Source organism: Coturnix japonica, chromosome 5 (genome assembly GCF_054131305.1).
Source record: "Coturnix japonica strain WE chromosome 5, WE-NBRP24, whole genome shotgun sequence".
NCBI classification, from domain to species: Eukaryota; Metazoa; Chordata; class Aves; order Galliformes; family Phasianidae; genus Coturnix; species Coturnix japonica.
Window position 1 is genome coordinate 23,611,425 of NC_140667.1, and position 19,769 is coordinate 23,631,193.

At 52.0% G+C, this 19,769-nt stretch overlaps 1 protein-coding gene across 3 annotated transcripts in view; it reads right to left on the reverse strand.

The window, feature by feature from the left end:
* The window catches only part of CREB3L1 (cAMP responsive element binding protein 3 like 1), a 41,783-nt gene extending 22,305 nt beyond the window's left edge, over positions 1-19,478 (reverse strand). The window contains exon 1 of one of the 3 annotated variants that reach the window (XM_015864542.3): positions 19,095-19,478. In XM_015864542.3, coding sequence (XP_015720028.1) covers positions 19,095-19,202 — 108 coding nt within the window. In that variant the 5' untranslated portion in view covers positions 19,203-19,478. The remainder of the gene's footprint in view (positions 1-19,094) is intronic. The other 2 variants (XM_015864541.3, XM_015864540.3) reach the window with 2 other exon arrangements.
* Between the last annotated feature and the right edge of the window lie 291 nt (positions 19,479-19,769).

Consider the following 19,769-nt stretch of genomic DNA (forward strand, 5'->3'; position numbering starts at 1 on the left):
GCCAGTGAACATTTCTGGGAGAGCCAGTTCCTAGAAGAGCAGGGGGTGCGTGCAGTTCTTTCCCCACCTGTAACACTGAGGAAGGAGTTGGCCAGAGGACCCCGGATGCTGGACCGTGCAGGTTCCTGTTCCTACAGGAAGGTATATTTGCTTTACCTGAGCACAGTATCACTCTGTCAACATTACTTGGGCTGCCCAAGCGTGGGGTGAGGCTGGGGAATGAAGTAGGCTCCAGCTGAGCAGACTTGCACTTCCCACCAAGTGGGGGAGGGAAATGGTAAGCTGTTGCAGTTTCTATCATTGCAGTGCCCTTCGCCTTCCAACGTCCAAATCCTCAGCCACTAGATTTAAAAATCAAATGCCCGCGGAGCATGTGGGAAATGGGCAAAAGTCCCTGCTGTCTGCATTCTACCTGACATGAGGTTTCCCTCCCAGTGAGAAGGCCCTCCCAGGGAAGTCTGGGATGAAGATTTCTCCACTTGCTCCCATACTGGCAGCATGTAGGCAAGGCAGCCACTCAGCCATTTTCAAGCTGCCTAGACTGCACTTGGTTCAAGTGACAGCCAACACCTCCATCTGCGCTGTTCTTCTAAGGGAGCTGAGTCAGCAGATGGAATTGGGTTATTTAAAAAGCACTGGAAAACCAAGTTTTGTCCTGCCCTACAACACAGAGGGGTAAGAGAGTACGGAGTCCTGAGCATTAACCCCAGAGAGTGCCTGCTCATGTAACAGCTGTTCTTTGTCTTGCTTCTCCAAACAACACAAGCAAACAGGACATGAACATGATAGCCTTATGGTAAGGATGTGAATGTAACCAATCATAGACAAGTAAAAGGATTCAGAGTTTTGGCTGCCAATGTAACACCAAAGCACACAGAGCCAGGATCTGACAGGAGGCATCCAACCTGCGTAAGTACAGCCATAGCCATAAAAACTAGAATGAACGTGTAACTCTCAGAGAGGAGCAGGAATGGATGGTCAGCTGCAGGAAGAATCGTCTGTGACTGCCACGAGCTTCAAATTTCTTTCACAAGCTTGTGTTAACAAAGGTGGGGCTGGAGACCAGCCAGGGAGATGATGCAGTTATGCATTAGTTCCACTCACTGTCCTTTAACGCTCATGCTTAAAACAAGGGTTAGGACAAACCTACCTGGAGGGAAGAGAAGCTCTGCCTCTAGGTTTACTTTGAAATGCCAGCAGTGTCTAAGGGGTGAGACGACAGTAATGAGTGCATGGGGCTGAGCATCGGAGCTTTAACACAGGCACTGACACTGGCAGAAGTCATTGTGTATTTCCACAACAGAATAAACAAGAAGCTGAGCCACCAAGTCCTGAGGAGACTGCTGGGCAGCTTTCATGGGCTTTGTGCCTTCCGACTCCAGCAGGAAGTGTTAGCTTTAGGATAGGTGTCAGTGTAACAGTGATTAGCAACAGTATTCGTAGATGCAGCTATACAGTAACAAGAAAGTATCTCCTTGTCCAGATCCAACTGTAATGGGCACACTGTAGCAAAGCCCAGTGCTTGTTTCAAAACCACTGCTACTTAGCCCAGATCAACCCTAACAGCCCAGAATATGCAAACTCTGCTGCTCAGCCTCAGTGGGAGAGCTACACTTACCTGGTAAAACTCCGAGAAGGCTTCAGCCACCCTCCTCTTTAACATATGTGATAGAGAAGGCTCTGGGTAACTGCATCATGATGGCCAGTGCTGCCAGATTCTAAGCATCTCTAGTTGTGACAACGAAGGAACCTGCAAGTCTGCTGAGATTCTCCTTCACAATATCTCAAGTAACTTTCATGGGCCCAGCTTGGGCAAGGAGAACCAGTCAACTGGGGAACGTGATTCTTTACCATCCTGGGCCAGAGGGAGCAGGCATGAAGCGTGCTGGGGGAAACGGCTTCCAGATGGGTTACAAAGCTCACAGCACAGTCTCATTTTGCATTATTCCCTCCTGCTATCTCCCCCCTCCCTTTCACACCCTCCTTCCTTCTTCTAACTATGTTCCAAAGCCAAGAAATAGCACGAGATGTGTTTCCAAAGCTGTATTACCAGTGAGCGGTCAGGGAGGGGGCAGCCAAGGGACAGAAATGCAATGGTGAGGATGTGCTAGATTTCCTGATCCAAGCCTGATTTCTAGCCACCCATCCCCCCACTGCACCTCTGGGAGGACAGGGAGGCAGTGCCCAAGGGGAACAAACTGGGGTGTACAGGCACAGGGATGACAACCATCTCCTCATCTCCAGGCAGCCTGAATCTGGTCTCATGCCACAGGAGAATCTGCTCAGGCCGAGGCCACCTCAGCCACAGGGAGAGTGCGAATCTGTCAGCTGCTGGCTCCTGCTCTCTCTCACTCGTGGTGACCGACATAGGCACTGACTCTTCCAAACATATTTCCACCACACGTTTTCACCCTGACCTCATGCTTAGGGTTGTCTAAATAGCAAACTGTGTGTGCGTGCGTGTACTTCTCATTTGAACAGCCCTTCCTGTTGTACAGCAGTTATCCTGGGAGTTAATGTAAGGCATCCAGACATCCAAATGCAAGCTTTCTATTTACCCCCACCCAGAGCCCTCTGGAGGGCCTCAGGAAGAGATCAAGGCATTAAGCTTATTCTGCTGTCCAGCTGTGCACATGGTGCACCTTGAGGTGCTCCTACCCAGTGGCTCCACTTGGCTGGGAAGGAAACTGTTTCCTCTCCTTGTATCCACTTCTCTGCTGCAGTCACTTTGAATACATCTTTCCCTCCCTTTCCCTTTCACATATCCATCCTCTGACTGTGACTTTCCCTTCCCCACCTCCAGTGGAGCTGTTTGGAAACAATCTCCCTCAAGGATCAGTTTAGTTCTCACAGCCTCCTTGCTCCCACTATGATGGTCCGGCTCCAAGGAGAAAGCAGCAAGGGGCTAATCCAGCTGGGTGGGAGCCCAGGCCCAGGAGACTAAGGGCCTTTGCAGGTTGGAGGTTCTGCTCGTGCTGGCAGGCAGAGCAGATGGGGAGGGGAATCTTCTGACTTTTCTCTTTTCTTTTTGAAAGTATTTTTCCTCTTTGCTTGCCAAGATAAATCTCCTGTCCCAGCTGTGACATCTGCATTTCCCTTCTCTGCTTTCACTAAGGAATGAAGCCCCCTGCACTCCAGCTTCACAACCGAGGTTTCCTTTACATTCCAGGAAAGAAGAGCCCATACACTCCAGACAGTCCTTCTGCTTGCTTAAAAAAATGCAGTGAATTTTAGGGCCTATGAAAGTGGAGGTCTTGACAGCATTAATGGGGTCCATGCGGGACAGACAGCTGCTGTGCACACTTCATCTCACCGTCTAGTCAGTGTAACTGCTCCCTGTGGGGTGCAAGTGATCGTCCACTACCTCTTGGCTCTCTCTAACTCCTCTGGTGCCCTTCTACCCTGACCTACATGGGTGAGAGGGGACACCAAAGGCCATCATGGACCGCAGCTTTTCCACTCAAGCTCTGCCCAGCCCCACATTCTGCCTAGGCAGTTTCACTCCCTGCTCTTCCTGCATCTCTGCATGGCAATGCTGAAGCAATTCAGTCTGAATTGTCTGCATACTCCAGCACTATTCCCAACCTCAGCCCCACCGGCAGTACTGCTCCGTCCTTCTCAGATCCCAGGGAGCCCAGGGTGACTTTCAGCATCCCGGACTCGGGCAGTGCAGCTCACCAGACGCCTCCCTGACACCCAGCCTCCAAGAGGCAGAGGGCTTGGCTCAGCCGGATCTGGAACCGGGCCCAGAATTTACTGCCTTCTGTAGAATAATGCGGAATGACAGCGAAAGGAGAGGGGGAGGGGGGCCGCATCTGACAGCAAGGCAGGGGACCCGGCCGTGCCATCAGCTCCCTGCATGCAGGGCACTCGGAGCGAAGGTGCGGCCACAGCCACATCCCCCCGTGCCTCAATGAGTCCCGGGCAGCTCCTGGTGGAAACCTCCTTCCCCAGCACGGCTGTGCCAAGGCCCTGGATTTACAATCTGCAGCGCTAGGCGCCGCAAGGCCTGGGACAGACGACGGAGGTTCAGGACACGATCACAACGAGGCCATGCGGGGAGCGGCGCCAGCACGATGCGCTCCGCCGGGCCCTGAAGCGGGGCAGCAATGGGGGACGCGGGCAGCCGCCGTCCTGCCGAGCCACGGGGACCCGCAGCCGCCGCTCCGCCGCTCCGGCCCGAGGTGGGCGGCAGGTGCACGGAGCGAGCCCCGCATCCTCCTCGCCGCCGCTTAAAGGCAGCCCCGCACGCTTCCAGCGGCTCATTGGCCGGCGGCGCCGAGGAGGCGGCCGATGGGTGGCGGCTGCCAGGAGCGGGCGGCGGCGGGGCGGGCGGGAGGAGTGCAGGGTTAGGACGGAGCGGACCGCGGCACACAGCGACCCGCAAAGCATCGGATCGACTCGCGGCCCGGCCCTGCACTGCACTGCCCGGCCCCTCCATCGCGATGGGATGCCCAGCACCCCGGCAGCGACCGGAGGATGAGGGGATGAAACGGGGGGAAGCGCAGCCCCGCGTCTTCCACTCGCTGCCCCGTTGGCATCCGGAGCCGCCCCGACGGGGTGATGTGCCCCGCGGCTCCGTGTAGGCCCTGCCGGCCCCGCTGCACGGGACCGCACGGGCGGCAGAGCCGGGAGCAGCTCTCCTCCCAGCAGCAGCACCCTGGAGATATGAGGAATGCCGCCGCCTTCCAGCTCACTTGCGCTGCGTGCACAGCACAAATGCTGTGAGCGGCCCAAATTTCCCTTGGCTTACAGCTCGCAGCCGGCTCGGGTAGAAAATAATTAGAGCAGGATTTAAACCACGCACAGAAGTGGCTACAAGTCCCTCAGGATGAGGTGTTTACATCAGTTGCTCCTATTTGGGTAGGAGGGGGTTAATGTGTACTTTACCTCCCCAGGTGTGAAAATACATCTTTGAGGAGGCCCTGCTATATTCCCTCGACCTTCTATGCAGATTTGCCCTTTGCAAAACCCAAGCACACATCCCTTCTCAGTGCCGGCAGAGCCAGAACACAACTGGGCTTTGGCAGCCAAGCTGATTGGCATGCAGCACCCCTGCGCTACCTAGAAATGCAGCTCAGGCCCAGCTCTGCAAACCTAGAGGCAAAATGGTCATGAGAAAGCCCATGCATTTTTAATTGTGTGTGACAGATCTGCCTGGACAGTGTAAGGAAAAAATCTTGATGCAAAGAAAAATAGCAGACAGAAGGCTAGAACGTGCAAGAGGCAAGACAGAAAAAATACTGTGTGTAAGGCTATGCCACGTTATGGTAGGGCTCCATCTGGATTCCCTCCTGGTCACGGAGGCACAAAGAGCACCAGCTCAAATAAGCAGAGGTCCAGGAGGTTTGCACAGGATGGAGCTGCTGTAGGACACCAGGAGGAATCTGAGGTTCAGAAGGGCCCTAAAGCAAATGCTTGGCCATGCCTGTTTGTGCCTCGCTATGGTTCTGACAGGTACACGTGGTGCAATTAAAGGCAGCAAGCAGGGCAAGTGTAAGAAAATGCTGCTTTACTCTGTGCAGTTCCAAACTGTACTGCTGTGCTGAGGGGAAGATGAGATCACAGCATCCCAAAAGACACAGAATACAGCACAAATGAACAATGCAATTAAAAAGAAGTTGGAGGGGTACGACTGCTCAGGCCAGTCACTAGTCAGGGGAATGGGGAAGTTTATTTTGTAACCAAAATTCACTTGAATAAACATCACTCCACCATTTCTTCCAACCTTCTTGGAAGCTTCCAATCCCGTCTAGTACTGGGTTGGAGTCATGAGAGCTGGCAAATCTCTGCTCTTACACTGCTCTTCAACCTTTATTATGGGCCTTTTTCTGAATCTTTAAGAAAGGCAGTGAGAGCAATGGGAAAAGGTGCTCTGAGAGACAGAGCAAATCTGCTTGGGGAATTAACTGCAGCAGGAGGAGGGAGAATTTGTATTATCGTTACAATCAGCTTCATTTGTCTCATCGAAACTGTTTCACTTTAATACTCAGAGAACAAAATCAGAGATAATTCACATTTTGTCCCTCATCAGGTCCCAGTAGGACCATAAAGAAATGCCTTGGAAGAGGAAGATAGCAGTACTCTCTGTTCAGGTCCAGAAGCTGAGGCATGCAGCTAATACCAAACATTACTGGTGGCTTTCATTCCTTGGGTCTTTGTAAAGGACAATCATAGAGCAAATAAGCCAGAGCAGATGCTTTGTGAGAGATGTTCATCCAAAATTTATGATCGAGTGATAGAAAGCTGGGATCTTCAGTGGCAAAGCTGGGCAAGAGCTGGGTTTTGCAACCAGCATGTTGAGTGGGATCCCATCAGCTGCTGCAGTGTTTGCTGTCTCTGGGGATGTGATGTGCACAGGCATCCTGGAGCTGGAGGAGCTCAATGTGAGCTGGGTTGGGACAGGGGACTCCTACTCTGCGTGCGTGCGCATGGCAGACGTTCCTGCTTCTGGGCATCGGGACTGTTTTCAAAGCAATTCAGCTTGGAATGCAGATTTCTGACCTGCTGCCAATATTCCAGTGGAAAAACTGTGCCCTGAGCAGCAGATAGGAAATTAAACTTCAGCTTCGGTCCTGAAGGTATCATTTGCACCTCAGAGGTAGAGCTGCAGAAACAGAAATCTCCAGAGAATGGGGAAATCCTTTCTTCACCAGGAAGGGCAGTAACACCTCTCAGGCCACCCCTTACTAGTGCGGCAGCCTGCATTAGCACCATCCCAGAAGATAATGTAGCATGGGGTCAAAGCCCTAAGACGTGGTTGGAGATCTGACTGGTTAGAGACAATGCAGATGCTTCACAGGTTTTATAGCCTGAAAGAAGCGTTCTGGTAATCAAGCGTGGGTCCTTACCCAGCTGAGTGCAGGAGCTATATTCATGCTTCAAGCTCATCATCTGTAACTGAGCTTCATAGAAAGAAACATCCAGTCTAAGCCAAAAGGCTTCAGAGAAATCTACCTCTTTCTAAAAAAAGCACAACTTAAAGCTAACTACATTCACCAAACAGATGAGTCACTTAAAACACTGACTCTCTAGCTTAAGCATTCAGACAAATCATTTTCACAGGCTTTGTGCTGTTAAATGAACAAGCCCTTCCTACCAGAGGTCCTCCTGAAAGGCACCAAGTCACTCCTTAATCTAGGGAGTGTGACACGTGTGGTCACCCTACCTGGTTGTTCTGCAGGCAGCAGGAGCACCACTGGTCTCACTGCAAGCAGGGAAAATCTGGATACTCAGTGACAGCAGTTTGTAGCTGTAGAAGTGCATGTTAGCAGCACATTCAAAGATGAAACTGTCCTCCAGTGTAATTAATTGCCAGATTTTAACATAATCAAAGCACAGGTGGAAGTGAGTGTTTCCTGTTGCAAAAGAGGCTACAGTACTGCCACGGTGGCTTGTACTGCAAAGCAATAACACAGGCTGTGAGAGAACCAAGATAAAATCTACAGTGGTTTGGCTTCAGATGTGGCCTCATTATGAATATATATGATCCAGGACCAGAAGCAACAATAGGCTCTTAGTATCCATGTGCAACAATATTCTATGTGCAACAAAAAAGAAAATGCTTCAGTGAAATCTTACCCTTCTGTCCCTTAATGCCGGTGCCAAGAGACTTTCCCTAAGCACGGAGTTCTCCATATCTCTGAAATCCTCCACAAGTGCCCAGCATGTATTCCAGCACAGACACACCCAGCCCCTACTCCTGCCTTCACACTCACAGCAGCAGACTTCGTGCAACCCTCTTCCCTCATTCTCCTCCATCACCTTCTTCCCATCTCCTCTCTCTGAAAGGGTGCACACATCTGGATTGCCTTTACTGTGTGATAAATCTCACCCTGCATCTTGGGCTCGTTTTCTGAAAGTTTTGAATGGTGTTTTGGAAATGCTGTTGGACAATAGGAGCTCTTTGAACTCTGGCCAGCTGGATGGGACTCCTTGCATTGCAGCTGACATGCAGGCTTTGGCGGCCTTTCTCCACTCTTTCCTCTCTTCTTTTCTTCCCAGCATTTGAATGGTCCTCAAACTTTATTTTTGGAGAGGGCAGCGCATTTTTTGAATCTTTTCATCATGATATTATTATTAATTATGGTTATAACTATTTTGCTTTCTGCTGGCATTCTTGGGTGGATCTCTCCTCTCTTTCTTAACGTCTTGGGGTAAGACTACCTTGGCTGCAACCAGCTTGAGCAGTGACTCAGAATCCCTGGCCTGTTCCCAGGAGAGATGCAAGAGTTTTGCCAGTTGGTTTATAAAGAGGCCATCGTTTTCCTCAGCTACTCTGTCGCTCAGCACAGCTGAGCTGGGTGGAAAAGCTCAGTGCTGCGGTTCCAGTGAGTCCATCCCAGCCCTTGGCCGTCCCTGGGGCATGACTGAGAGCAGAGCCCTGCTCCCTCCGGGTGCAACCAGGGCAGCTTCTGAGACAGGCAGGGGGATTTTCCATCGAACAGAGTTCTGTTCCCTGGGGTCACTGCTTTCAGCTTCTCCATCCCCAAGGCCCTGGAGAGACAAAGCTAAGTAAGGCGTGTGGGCAGGATGAGGCATCATGAGGGAGGGAATACTGTCTGCAATTGTCAGCTATTTCCTAATGGCTCATCCTGCAGCTACCCACATCTCTTGAGTCAGAGCAGGGAACAGCATACTCTGAACAGGTCCCTTTCATAGCTAGGTCTGAGGTTTCCTAGCAGCGTGCGTGCACTCTAAATAGAGAAGTCTCACCTTCACCCTCTGCATGTCACAACCCTTTCCTGCCATGCAGGACTAGGGGTCACTCCATTTGTGAAGGCAGAGGAGAGGAACTGACATCATTTGTTGTTTTTTGCTCCCATGAAGCAAAGGGAAGAATAAGTCTTGGGCCAAATAAAATTCTCCTTGCACCCCATCCCACTGCAAGACCAAGCAGACCAGGGAAACCAATGAGCAGCTGTGAAAGGGTGGCCTGATAGCCTCTCCTGCTGCCCTCTCCCTGTGATGCTGAAGGCTGAGACAATTCATGTGCTGAGCTGCAGCTGCCCAAGAACAAAGGCAGGGGTGTCCCCTTCTCTCCAGCTGTGGCACAGTGTGAAGCACAGCTGGGCCTCTCTGCAGGGCTGTCTGTCTCCAGCTGATGGGCTGGCTGGGACTGGCTCTGCACTACACCAGCCGGGTGGCATCACAATTTCAGCTGGAGGAATGAAAACTGCCTGAGCTGCTCTTGAGGATTGGCCAGGAAAAGTCCACAAATAGCAACAGGAAATCAAAATGCCCGCTCCAGACTTGCACCCGATATGAGGCCATCCAGAGCAAGGAGAATAATCAAATTCTGGGCAATGAAGATTACATCATGCTGTGGATAAACCTGCCAGCCCATCCAGCTGGGGCCATGCCAACAGGCCCAGATGGCTCAGGAATGCTAACTGCATAGCTACCTCTCTCTTGTCTTTGCTTTTTCTTCCCTCTCTCTTTCTTTTATTCTCCATCCCTTCTGGCCTCTTTCCCTCTTCCCTTTCCCAGGATAAATAAATAAATGCTCTGGCAACTCCACAGAATCCAGTTTCATTGGATATCAGAAAGGCATCTGAGACCAGAGGATGGGCACTACTCAGGACACTGTCTCTATACCCACAGGTACCTCGGCTGCTGTGCAACCTCCCCATGCTCCCCTGGAGCCTGATGCACACAGGAACACTAAGCAATGAACCTTGCTGCTGCTCTACTGCTGTGTGCCCCAGCTGCATGCAGCCACTACTGCCTGCACTGACGGGGGCAGCTGTCACAGCTCACGGCCGCTAGCTGCCACCCTGCTACTAATTAGTGACAAAGAAGCAAGTGCAAAACCCTCTGCTCTGTCGCCAGAGCTGACCAGGCCAGTGTCTGCTCCTCGGCTGTCTACCAGTATGATAAGAACAGGGTTAGAAGACACGTGAGGAAAGAATTAAAGGTGTGCTCTTTGCAAGGCCTGGAAAGGGCTGCGGGCCATTTGCTCATTATTTAATGCTAATCCAGTGGCTGGGCTGCTGCCGGGTATCTTTGACAAATCCCGAAGAGCCGGAGAGGCATCAGAGAACAGGAGAACAACCTTTTGCATCACTCTTCCAAGTGAGCAATGCCGATCCCAGCTTTAGGCAGCTCAGGCAGACTTAGTGTTGGGAAAAGGAGAAAGCACAACTGTGCACTGAGCAGCGGGAGAGACCGAGAGAGACTGCCATGGGTCTTCAGTGCCCTGGTAAAGCCATGGCACTGTGATGCTCTCATTTAGTCACCTCCTTAGAAACAGACCACCACCCATCTACTGGGAGTGTGGGGACTCAGCACAGTCCTGACAAGCTACAGCTTCAGGCAGGGCTGTAACAGGGCTCTCTCAGCAAGCTGCACCAACCCCAGGGGAAAGTTGGGTTTTGCAGCTGAGCCAGGATCCAGTTGTTCAGTGGAGGATGAACTATGAGTACAGCCCATTCACTGGATTTATAAAGCACAAACTGTTTGGTTTTCAATATGGCCCAAAGAGGCCAGGACAGCAACAGCATTGGCCAAGTACTTCAGTTTAATCCTGATGCTGACTAACTTAGTCATCCACACTGACACAGAAAGATTACTCTGGATTAACCTGAAGTATCTGAGGTCAAAATCAGCCATGCACAGCCCGTAGGGGAAATGAAAAGGAAAAGGGAGAAGGACAGCTGGGAGCTGCCAAACTGAAAATGTTGCAAACACCACTGGCTGCAAAGTAACTCAAAGGGACTGACCGAGGAAGCAAAGCAGTAGCTCCCACAGACCTTTCCTGGCAGGTATCTGCTAGCAGCTTCCCATCACAGTCCAGCTTGTCATTAATTTGTGTCACCCGCTGATGGCACTGCGCTGTGCTAGCAGGAATAAGGATGTGCCTTACTTTCTAGGCAGCAGAAGCTACACTGCAACAAATAACACCCTAAAGATCTCGCGCAAAGCAACTGGCAGGGCTGGGACTAACACTCTCCCATTCCTGACAACCTCATGTCCCAGTCACTGCACCACTATCCGCAAGGGAAAAAAAACAAACCCAAGAACAAACCCAGCATCATTCGATTGGCAATTCACTATTTGTGGCTCAGCGGCACCTCATCAACTCAGAGTCTGCACATTTGCTTGGAAAGAAGAGCCAGATTTCCAGCACTCCTGGGCAAAGAGCTCTCAGATCGAGAGACTGAAAAGGCTTTGAAAGAAACCTTCCATCAACAGCCTTTAACAAATGTCAGCACTAGTTTCCTCCTCCCCAGGCTGCCTGGCTTGCAGTCCCTCCCTGAGGCAGCAGCAGGCTCAGCCAAAAGCACCTGCCTATCTCCTTCCTTCAGCTGCCACCAACCAATGGCTCTCACTTAGCATTAAGCTATCCTGGCACGCAGCAATTAACAAGTTCACAGGGTACAGCCCCACTCTGTGATACAGAAACACGTCCTTGGGCAGTAGTGCTCCCACCTGGACTTGGCAGAAGACCTGGAAGAAGTTGGTGGCCCTGTGACAGCAGGGCAGGAAAGCGCAGCATGAGGGCAATTCCTCTGGGCGTTGGATTGAGGAAACTCACCTGCAGGGGGGATGCAAACGATCCAACCACCAGTGCCCAAAGCGTGTGTTGCATCCAGCTCCCTCCTGCGTAACATATTTGGTACCTGGCCCAAACTGTATTTCTCCTCCAACTTGGGCTGCCAGATTTTTCCCTGGGGAGACCTGATATTCTTGTTGCATGGGAACTCCTGACACAGCTAGCTGAGCGAACATGTTACTTCGTAGCTATTCTGGGAACACTGATAACGGAGTTTGGAGCAGGTTTCTCTAGCTTGGGTCAGCCTGACCAACCTAAACAAACATTTTCCCTGATCAAGACAAAGTCACAGTGTGAAGAAGCCAAGAGCAACTCTGCTGAGGTAGTCAAGGGTGAGTTTCCTCTGAAACAGGCTGGACGGCGATCACAATGAATTACCTCATATAAAGCATCACCTTAGATCCCCAAAGACGCTACTAAATGCAGAGCTGGTTTAAATTACATGCTAGTTCCAGTGAGAATAGCCTTGCACGTTGCTTCCATCCTGTCCAAAGAATTTTTGCAGTCCTAGAAAGTGAGAAGATGAAATAGGATGTGCACAGAAAGGAAGGTGTGAAAGAGCATGTGGATGTGCGTGGTTACAGCCTTCAGGGGACCTCATTCTGGCTGAAGAACATGACAAGATTCATGTCAGGCAGCAAGCACTTGGACACTGAGCAGAGCAGCTCTGAGGGCAGACAGCCCTGGAGAGATTTAAGAAAAAGGAGTAACAGGAGAGATGGAGAGATACAGAAGAAATGGTGGATAAAGGAGCCAAAAAGGGATGGGTTAGAGGGGAAGGGCTGGTGTGTTCAAGTATGCTGAGGGGACTTCTGAAAAGGAAAACATTGAAATATGTGACCCTTCAGGAAAATAGAAGAAAAAATAATTGCTCTCTTGAGCAGCTGAGAGCCAAACAGGTGTAAACACAGCACAGCTGATGTGGGCAGATAGAGCCTGCCTTTCAGAACACTAGCCACAGCTCCCTGCTGCTCCAGCCTTCCCCTTGGCTCTTCACACACTTCCCACTGTTTCTTCTCTGAGAAGCAATGCTAACCTGCAGACACCAACCCAAGGACACAGGGAGCTACTCACAGCACAACTTGGGCTCCAAAGGAAGGAAAGAGTAAGGGAAGAGCTCCATGCAAGCACCCACTGCCAAGCTGCCGGCCATTTCTTAGTTGAGCTGTATTGGTCCACTTGATCCCTCAGTTCTTTCCATTCCCCTCTAACTGTAGCAAGGAGATCACCAACTGACTTCTGTGTCCTATATGGTTTGCTGCAGTGCAGTGTTCACAAGAGGAGAAGGGGCACAAGAATCTCAGCAGGTTGATTCATCCTTCCCTGACATGAGCAGTACAATTCTGTCTCGGGAATCACATCTTCATACCAAACACAGTCCTAACCCTGTGGCTATGAGAAGAGAGCCTACCATGTGGCTGCCACAGAGTCAGCTTCAAAGAGTGGAATGCTCCCATTCCCTTCCTTTAACACTGATAATTTGTTAAAATAAGTAATGTACTAAATGCTGACTAAATGCTACTGTCTTAAAACTTACAGGGAAGTGCTGAGAAAAAAACAGAGTGAGGCCAGGGCTGGGCCTTCCTCTGAAGCAACAGTGGAGAACACCGGAGAGGTGTCAACTGGCCTCATTTTGAGTAGTGGCACTGCACTGCACTGCACTGGTAGCTATGAAGTCACTCTTTCCAATATTGCCCTTTAAGGAGCTGCTTCAGAAAAATCTCTTCTTTCCTCTTATGTGGCCACAAGCCTGGCCCCTCTCCACTCTGCTGTGCTCTTGAAGAGTGGTAGGGGCAGGCATCACTGAGAGGTGTACTCCCATCACCCCAGTTAAGTCCAGCCATGCTTAGACACTTGTACTGGTTCCAGAGGGAGATCCAATGAGCCAGAAGATCATCTCAGAGGCTTGCTAGAGTCTGGTCCATACAGACTAAGTGTCGATTTCCTCATCTCCAAAAGTGGAATCTGAATGAGTGCCTAATGCCTGTGGGGACTAGCATCAATGGGGGGACATGGCTGGAGCTGTGACTGGCTCAGCACCTCCCAGCTGGTGTCACTGACAACAACCCTAAGTGGAAGCACAGTAAGCACGGATGTGCTCCCACTCCCTGCCAGCACTCCCTTTGTTTGCTCTGCAAGCACTTCTTTAAAGCCCTTTCTGCTTTTCTCCACCAGGATAACAGCTCTGTCCCCATGGATTAGCCCTGTTGTGGATACACACCTCCTGCACTCCAGCTCTGAGCTAGGTCTCTCCTAGCTCTGGCCTGGCTGTTCAGTTAAAGGCTTCTCCCGCTTTGGCAGAGATGAATGTTCTGGCCCGTGGATCCCCAGCATGTGCTGCCAGCTGTCCTACAGATAAACATGTTTTCTTCTGGAAGAGTATCTCAGATGTCTCTGTTTCTTTCTGGCCTGGAAGGATGAGCAGATAATTCCCCCAGTCTCTGTGGAGGAAGTATTCACCTGGTTTTCCAAAGGAAGTTCAAATCTCTTCCTCTCTTTGTCACTAGATTTGCTGGTGATGATGCTGCAGGTTCAGAAGCCTGTGAATGGTTGTGTCCAACTGTGGTTTCACCCTGCTGCAAGTACTCCTGCAGGTGTAAATCCGACTGTGTGACAGTGAGGAGCAGCATGGGCATGGAGTGGGGGAACTGTGAGACAGATCCAAAGAAACTAATGAAATAAGGAAAATCTGGGAACGATTACTTTGAGATTCATTTCCATCAGGCCAGGTCTGATAGCCCCCGCCAGGCCTCTCTGTATCTGTGCTCCAGATCCCACAGGAAACTCTGACCAGCATGTTCCAAGCAAAACTTTAAAAAGCCCTGCCTTGCCCAGCACTTGGCTTGTCAGCCAAATCTTGACCAAATCTTACCATGCACAGGGGATGGGGGGGCCAACATTCATTCTGCGTGTGTTCCTATGTAGGACTACATCAGTCCCAGAGTCCCAGCCTCTGTTACAGCAAGGTCCCTTCACTAGCAACGGGAAGGAGCGTGAGATGGATGACCACATCTGCTGAGCTCTCCGTTCTTGCTGTGTGCTGAGGTGGTGGGAGGGAACTCACCCAGCATGAAACTCACTCAGGACAAAGATCAGTCCAACACTAAGCACCACTTAAGTGCTATTTAAGTGCCTGTAGCAGGCATAAGAGGAACAGAAGAGTCCTCACAAGAGTGACGGCCATCCCTGGTGAACAGCCTGCGTTTATTTCCAAATTATGCTCCACTTCTGAGTTGCACAGCATTGCTCTCATCCTGCTTGCTCCTTGCAGTCCTGCTGCTTCCCTCCTTTCTGGAGCCGTGGCAATACTGCAGAAAAGAGTAGACAGTATGCACAAAACACAGTGTGTGCTCAAGGAGCAACCCAGAGGGACAAGTGGCTCTTCTCCCAGCAGGTACATCTGTCAGCTTGCCCAGCAAGCTCAGATCACACTACGAAGGAGCACATCACTGCAATTCCCCAGAGCAGCCGGGTGAATGCTACTGACACAGCCTGAATTGACATTCTGCAGCTTCTAACAGTTGAGACCTCAACTAACAAACTAACATGTAGGTGACATTTTTGCCTTGTTGCCTCCCTTTCAGAAAGACACAGAATACACTCTGAAAAGCACGGAGTCAAAATGGAGCTTTGTTTATGTGAACATCCAGCCTCCAAAGCCATCTTTGAGGGTATCTTTCAAACCATAAAACTCAGCAACAGAAGGAAGAAACAAACCCTCTGCGGTATTAGGTTTAAAGAAACAAGAGCCTGCCATTCTGTTGGTTTATTCTGGCTTCATTGTGCCACCGGTGTCCCAAACCCAGTGGAACACGGTGGTGGATCTGACACAAAGATAACCTTTTGAAGAGTTTCACAACCTCGGTAAGACCTGGAATAGTAAGAGCTCTTTGAATGTGGCCATAAGACCGTAAATGAATGGATGGGTCCCAGCAGGAACAACCAGAAATGCTGGACTGGACAGGGGACAGGCAGGTGGAATTGATAAGCAAACACTGCATGACAGGTGAGCCTCCTTTATGGCCGGTCCTGCCTAGTGGAAAAGGATGAATAAAGTTCTTTCAGTTCAAGAGCAGGCGGCAGCTTTTTGAGCAAGCAGAGGCTGATAGTGTAGGCAGCAGTCATTGTATGTGAGTCTGGTTAGCTAGGTGAAGTGAAAATAAACCCATTTCTTGTCCTTTGGAGATGTCCCCTCCACACATGAAGCAGACACCACTCTCCTTAGGATTTTCCAAACCAGACCAAACCAAACCATCACATAATCACAGCCTCGCACAGGTTGGGAGGGAGCTCAGGACAATTCTAATTGAACCCCCTCCTCGGAACAGGGCCAACACTAAATGTAGAGCGGTTTGTTTTGTCCAGACCTGTCTTAGAAACCTCCAGGGCTGGAGATTCCACCACACCTCTGGGCAGCCTCATCCTCTCCTGTGTCCTCACAGTGATAAATTGTTTCCTTATACTCAGTCTAAACCTTCCCTGTTCTGATTTACGAGCGCTGCCATGCACTTATGTAAAGAGCCTGGCTCCACCTTCTCAGCAAGCTCCTCACAGGGCCAGCAGGCTGCTGCTGGGTCCCACTGTGCCTGAGCTCCCATCTGTCCATACTGTTATGCTCCTGCTGAAGCTAGCAGCCCCCTATGCACTCTGCTGGCCCAGGGCTGCCCAGTACCCCCAGCACTTCTTTCCTCCTCTCAGCCTGTGAATGCCAGCCTGTCCCAGTGCAGGAGCTGGTCCATCCCAGGAGCAGCAGTCAGTATTGCTTTGATGCATGTCCCAAAGCTCCTGCTGAGCCATCCCTACAACCTGCCTGGCTTCCTCTGAATGCCAGCCCCCTTAGGTCAGACTTTGTTCTCTGTTTCAAGCACACAGAAATCTTTGAGGTACAGAGGTTCACATGTACGGAGGTACTGTCCTAACTCCTTCCTTACTTCCATCCTTACTACAGTCATGATTTCAAATGAACAACACAGAGAACCATTTCTAAAGAAAGGAGGTGACTTATTAGGAGAGAGAGGGCTCAACAGAGGTGAGTGGTTCAGGGCCATATAATCCATGTACCAAGGAGCACAACCTCTGCACTGAGCATCATTCGTCCTTTCTTTCTGCTTCTGTTCTGAACAGAAGGAATCACCCCCAGAACCAGCCTCATACAGGCATTTTATGGCCAAAATTCCTGGCTCTTCTAAGAAAAATACTTGCTGAACAATATCTGGAAGATTTGCCCATCTATGAAGCAAAGACACTGGCAACTCTGTGAGCTATTGTGCACGGTGATGCTCTGCACAGCTCTGTGTGAATACAACTCAGCACATCTCCAGATCCTGGGAAGTTTGCTGGACTTAACAGGAAAATGTCAGTGTATTCGTCCCTCCCGTGTTGTCATGCAGCATGGGAACAAGGAAGCTGATGCACTATGTTCTGGTGCACGTATCAGCTACAGATTCAGTAGGTGGGAAGCAGCTAAGGAATCTCCCCTGCTTATCTGGGAAGGGAAGGGAAGGTGTCTGCTGGACACTCACACTGCAGCAGAAGTCAGCGGTGCTGGCAGCAGGTGAGAGATCCACACAGCGTTCCTTTTTCTAACTGTGAGCTGAGGACAGCAACAGCAGAGCTGCCACAACTGGCTGCTGCCTGCCCGTGGTCACTGCACACGGTAAGCACACTGTCCTGGCAGGTGGCACCAGATGGCACTCTTACAAAAGGCTTCTTTTTCTCATGCTCTGTTTGCAGGCACAAGTTGTGTTTGAACTACAAGGAGGGACCGTCTACACGGGTGAGGGTTTTCCTGCCTTCTGCTTGCAGTCTGTGTTGCACAGAGGTCAAAGCACTGGTGCCAAGACAGAGAATTATCACGGAGATAAGAGAATAAGCAGTCCTGGTACAAAGCACTCCAGGTTCAGCACAGCTGCACCCACGAGGGGTGTACAGTGAATAGGGGAAGCACGAAGCTCTGACCTGCTTGGAGCAGACGGGGCCTTGCACAGCTCCACTGCTGCCACTCCCAGGCACGGCACTGCCTTGCAGTAGGAGCTGGTGAGGCCCCTGGGAGACGAGGCCGCCTGCGTAATCTCTTTCCCAGACCCAATGCATCTCCACACCCCGAGTGTGCTGCACTTCACATCTATGCAAATTCTGCATCTCTACTTTCGTCTCCACGTCGGAGCCAGAGCAAAAGGCTTTGGCTATCTTATGTGCAGCAGAGAAGAAGCGGAGTTACCCAAGGGCTACAGCCCTCCCCTCCCTGCCCCCTGCAGCGGTGCTGTGGTGCTGGCATCCCTTATCGGGATGTCCTCAGGGATGCTCAGATCTGTACAGGAACAAGGGAGGATGCTCCCCATCTCACCGGACCACCCGAGCACTGGGACTCTTCCTCTCCTGCCCCAGGGCAGAGGGGCAGCAGATTTGCAGCAAGAGCTCACCGGGACGGCACAGCTCCCGTAGCCCAGGCAGGGCAGCGAGGGAGGGAGCTGTTGGGTTTGGAGCTCGCAGGGCTCCTCGGGGAGGCCAGGCAGCTTCCTTAGAGGTGAACAATGCCCCTCTGGTTCCTTGGGACTGGCAGCAGCTCTTCCTCCTAAGTCACTTGAAGAGTGAGCAAAGCCTCAAAATGGTGGTAAGGTAACACTGTGCTATAGAAAGGGAAAGGGGAACTTCACAGAAACCAAGACAAAGGGTAACTGTACATTTAAAAGTGCAGGGAAAGGGGGAATTGCAGACACTTAGTCAAAATAAAGCCAGAGAAGAGGGCAATAAAGATAAGAAGAAACTGTCCGGAGACCTCTGACAAGAAGGATTAGATCCTCCCCCCCGGGCAAGATGATGCCAACATGGGAGAACAATAACAGCAGATAACACCAAGAAGAAAACAGAAGAAGAATTTCCCCCCAAAACATCGGCAAGGGTCGCGGGGAATGGGGTCAGGGGGAATGAGGGAATGGGGTCGCGGGGAACGGGGCCATAGGGAATGTAATGAATATGTAATCAAACTGAGGAGGAGACTATTGATTATGTATTAGCTTAACCTATATCTGTAACACACTTTTCTCTTTACGGTGTGCAAGTTTGGTGGAGCTATCCCCCTTGCACCCGGCGCTGCGCAACGCTGGAATAAACATACCTGCTTTATAACCCATCTCTGGATTATAGAGTTTGATTCCGCAAGTCACACTCTTCCTCTCGCCCTGCACTCTAAAGCAAACCATTCCAGCCCTATCGCCGGACGGGGACGCCTTGTCTCTCTGACGCTGCTCTGCCCAAGAAGTGGGAAATAGACAGGAGGGGGGACCCCGTGTCCCTCTGCCCGGTAGTGGGGGCTCACAGCCCCGCGTCCCGTGGTCCCGCCGTGCTCCAGCGCTGCTCGAGCGGAGCCCCCCCGGCCGCGCTCCCACCGCCCCGCCCCGCACGCTTCTTCCCGGGGCCTGAGCGCGCCGCCAGGGCAAATAAGGCGGAAAAAAAAGCAAGGCGAACGAGAGCCGCGGGCTGGCAGCGGGCGATCGGGACGGGCATCCCGGGCTGGCCGCCGCCGGGCAGCGCCCCTTACCACATTGCTGAGGAAATCCGCCTCGCTGAAGTCGCCCAGGTCGAGGAAGCCGGGGCCGGCGGCGGGGAAGAGCCGCTCGGCGGCGAAGGGCTCCAGGATACTGTCCATGGTGCCCGCGGCTCGGGGCTCCGCCGCTCCCCGGCCGGGCTCACAGCGGCGGCACGGTCCCGCCGCCCAAGGGCCGGCGGCGGCGGTCCATGGATGGGGCGGCGGGGCCGGGTGGGAGCGGGCCGCCCGCGGGCGGGGGAGCGCCGGGGAGCGCCGCGCCGGTGCCCGCTCGGGGCAGCTGTCAGTGCCCCGCTGCGATGGGGCCGGGCGGGCAGCGCCGGCGGCCGGTAGCGGCACGCCCCCGCCCCGTGCTGGGGAACCGCGGGCGGGACTTGGCGGGCCCACACCCCTTAAGGCAGCGCGGAGGCGGAGGGCAGCGCTCTCCTTCCTTCGGGCCGGGCAGACCCGCACAGAGGGGTCCGAGAGTCTCATGGCTGCGCGGTGCGGTGAGGTGCGGTGAGGTGCCCCTGGTGGGTTCGGCTGTGCCGGCCGCTCAGTAACTAAGGAGCTGGGCACCATTAAGGAGCTTCGGGAAGATTATGTGTCTTAGGATAAATGGGATTATGGATCCCCATCCTCCGTGATCCTTACTCCAACCAATACTCAGGAAAACCACTTAGAATGATC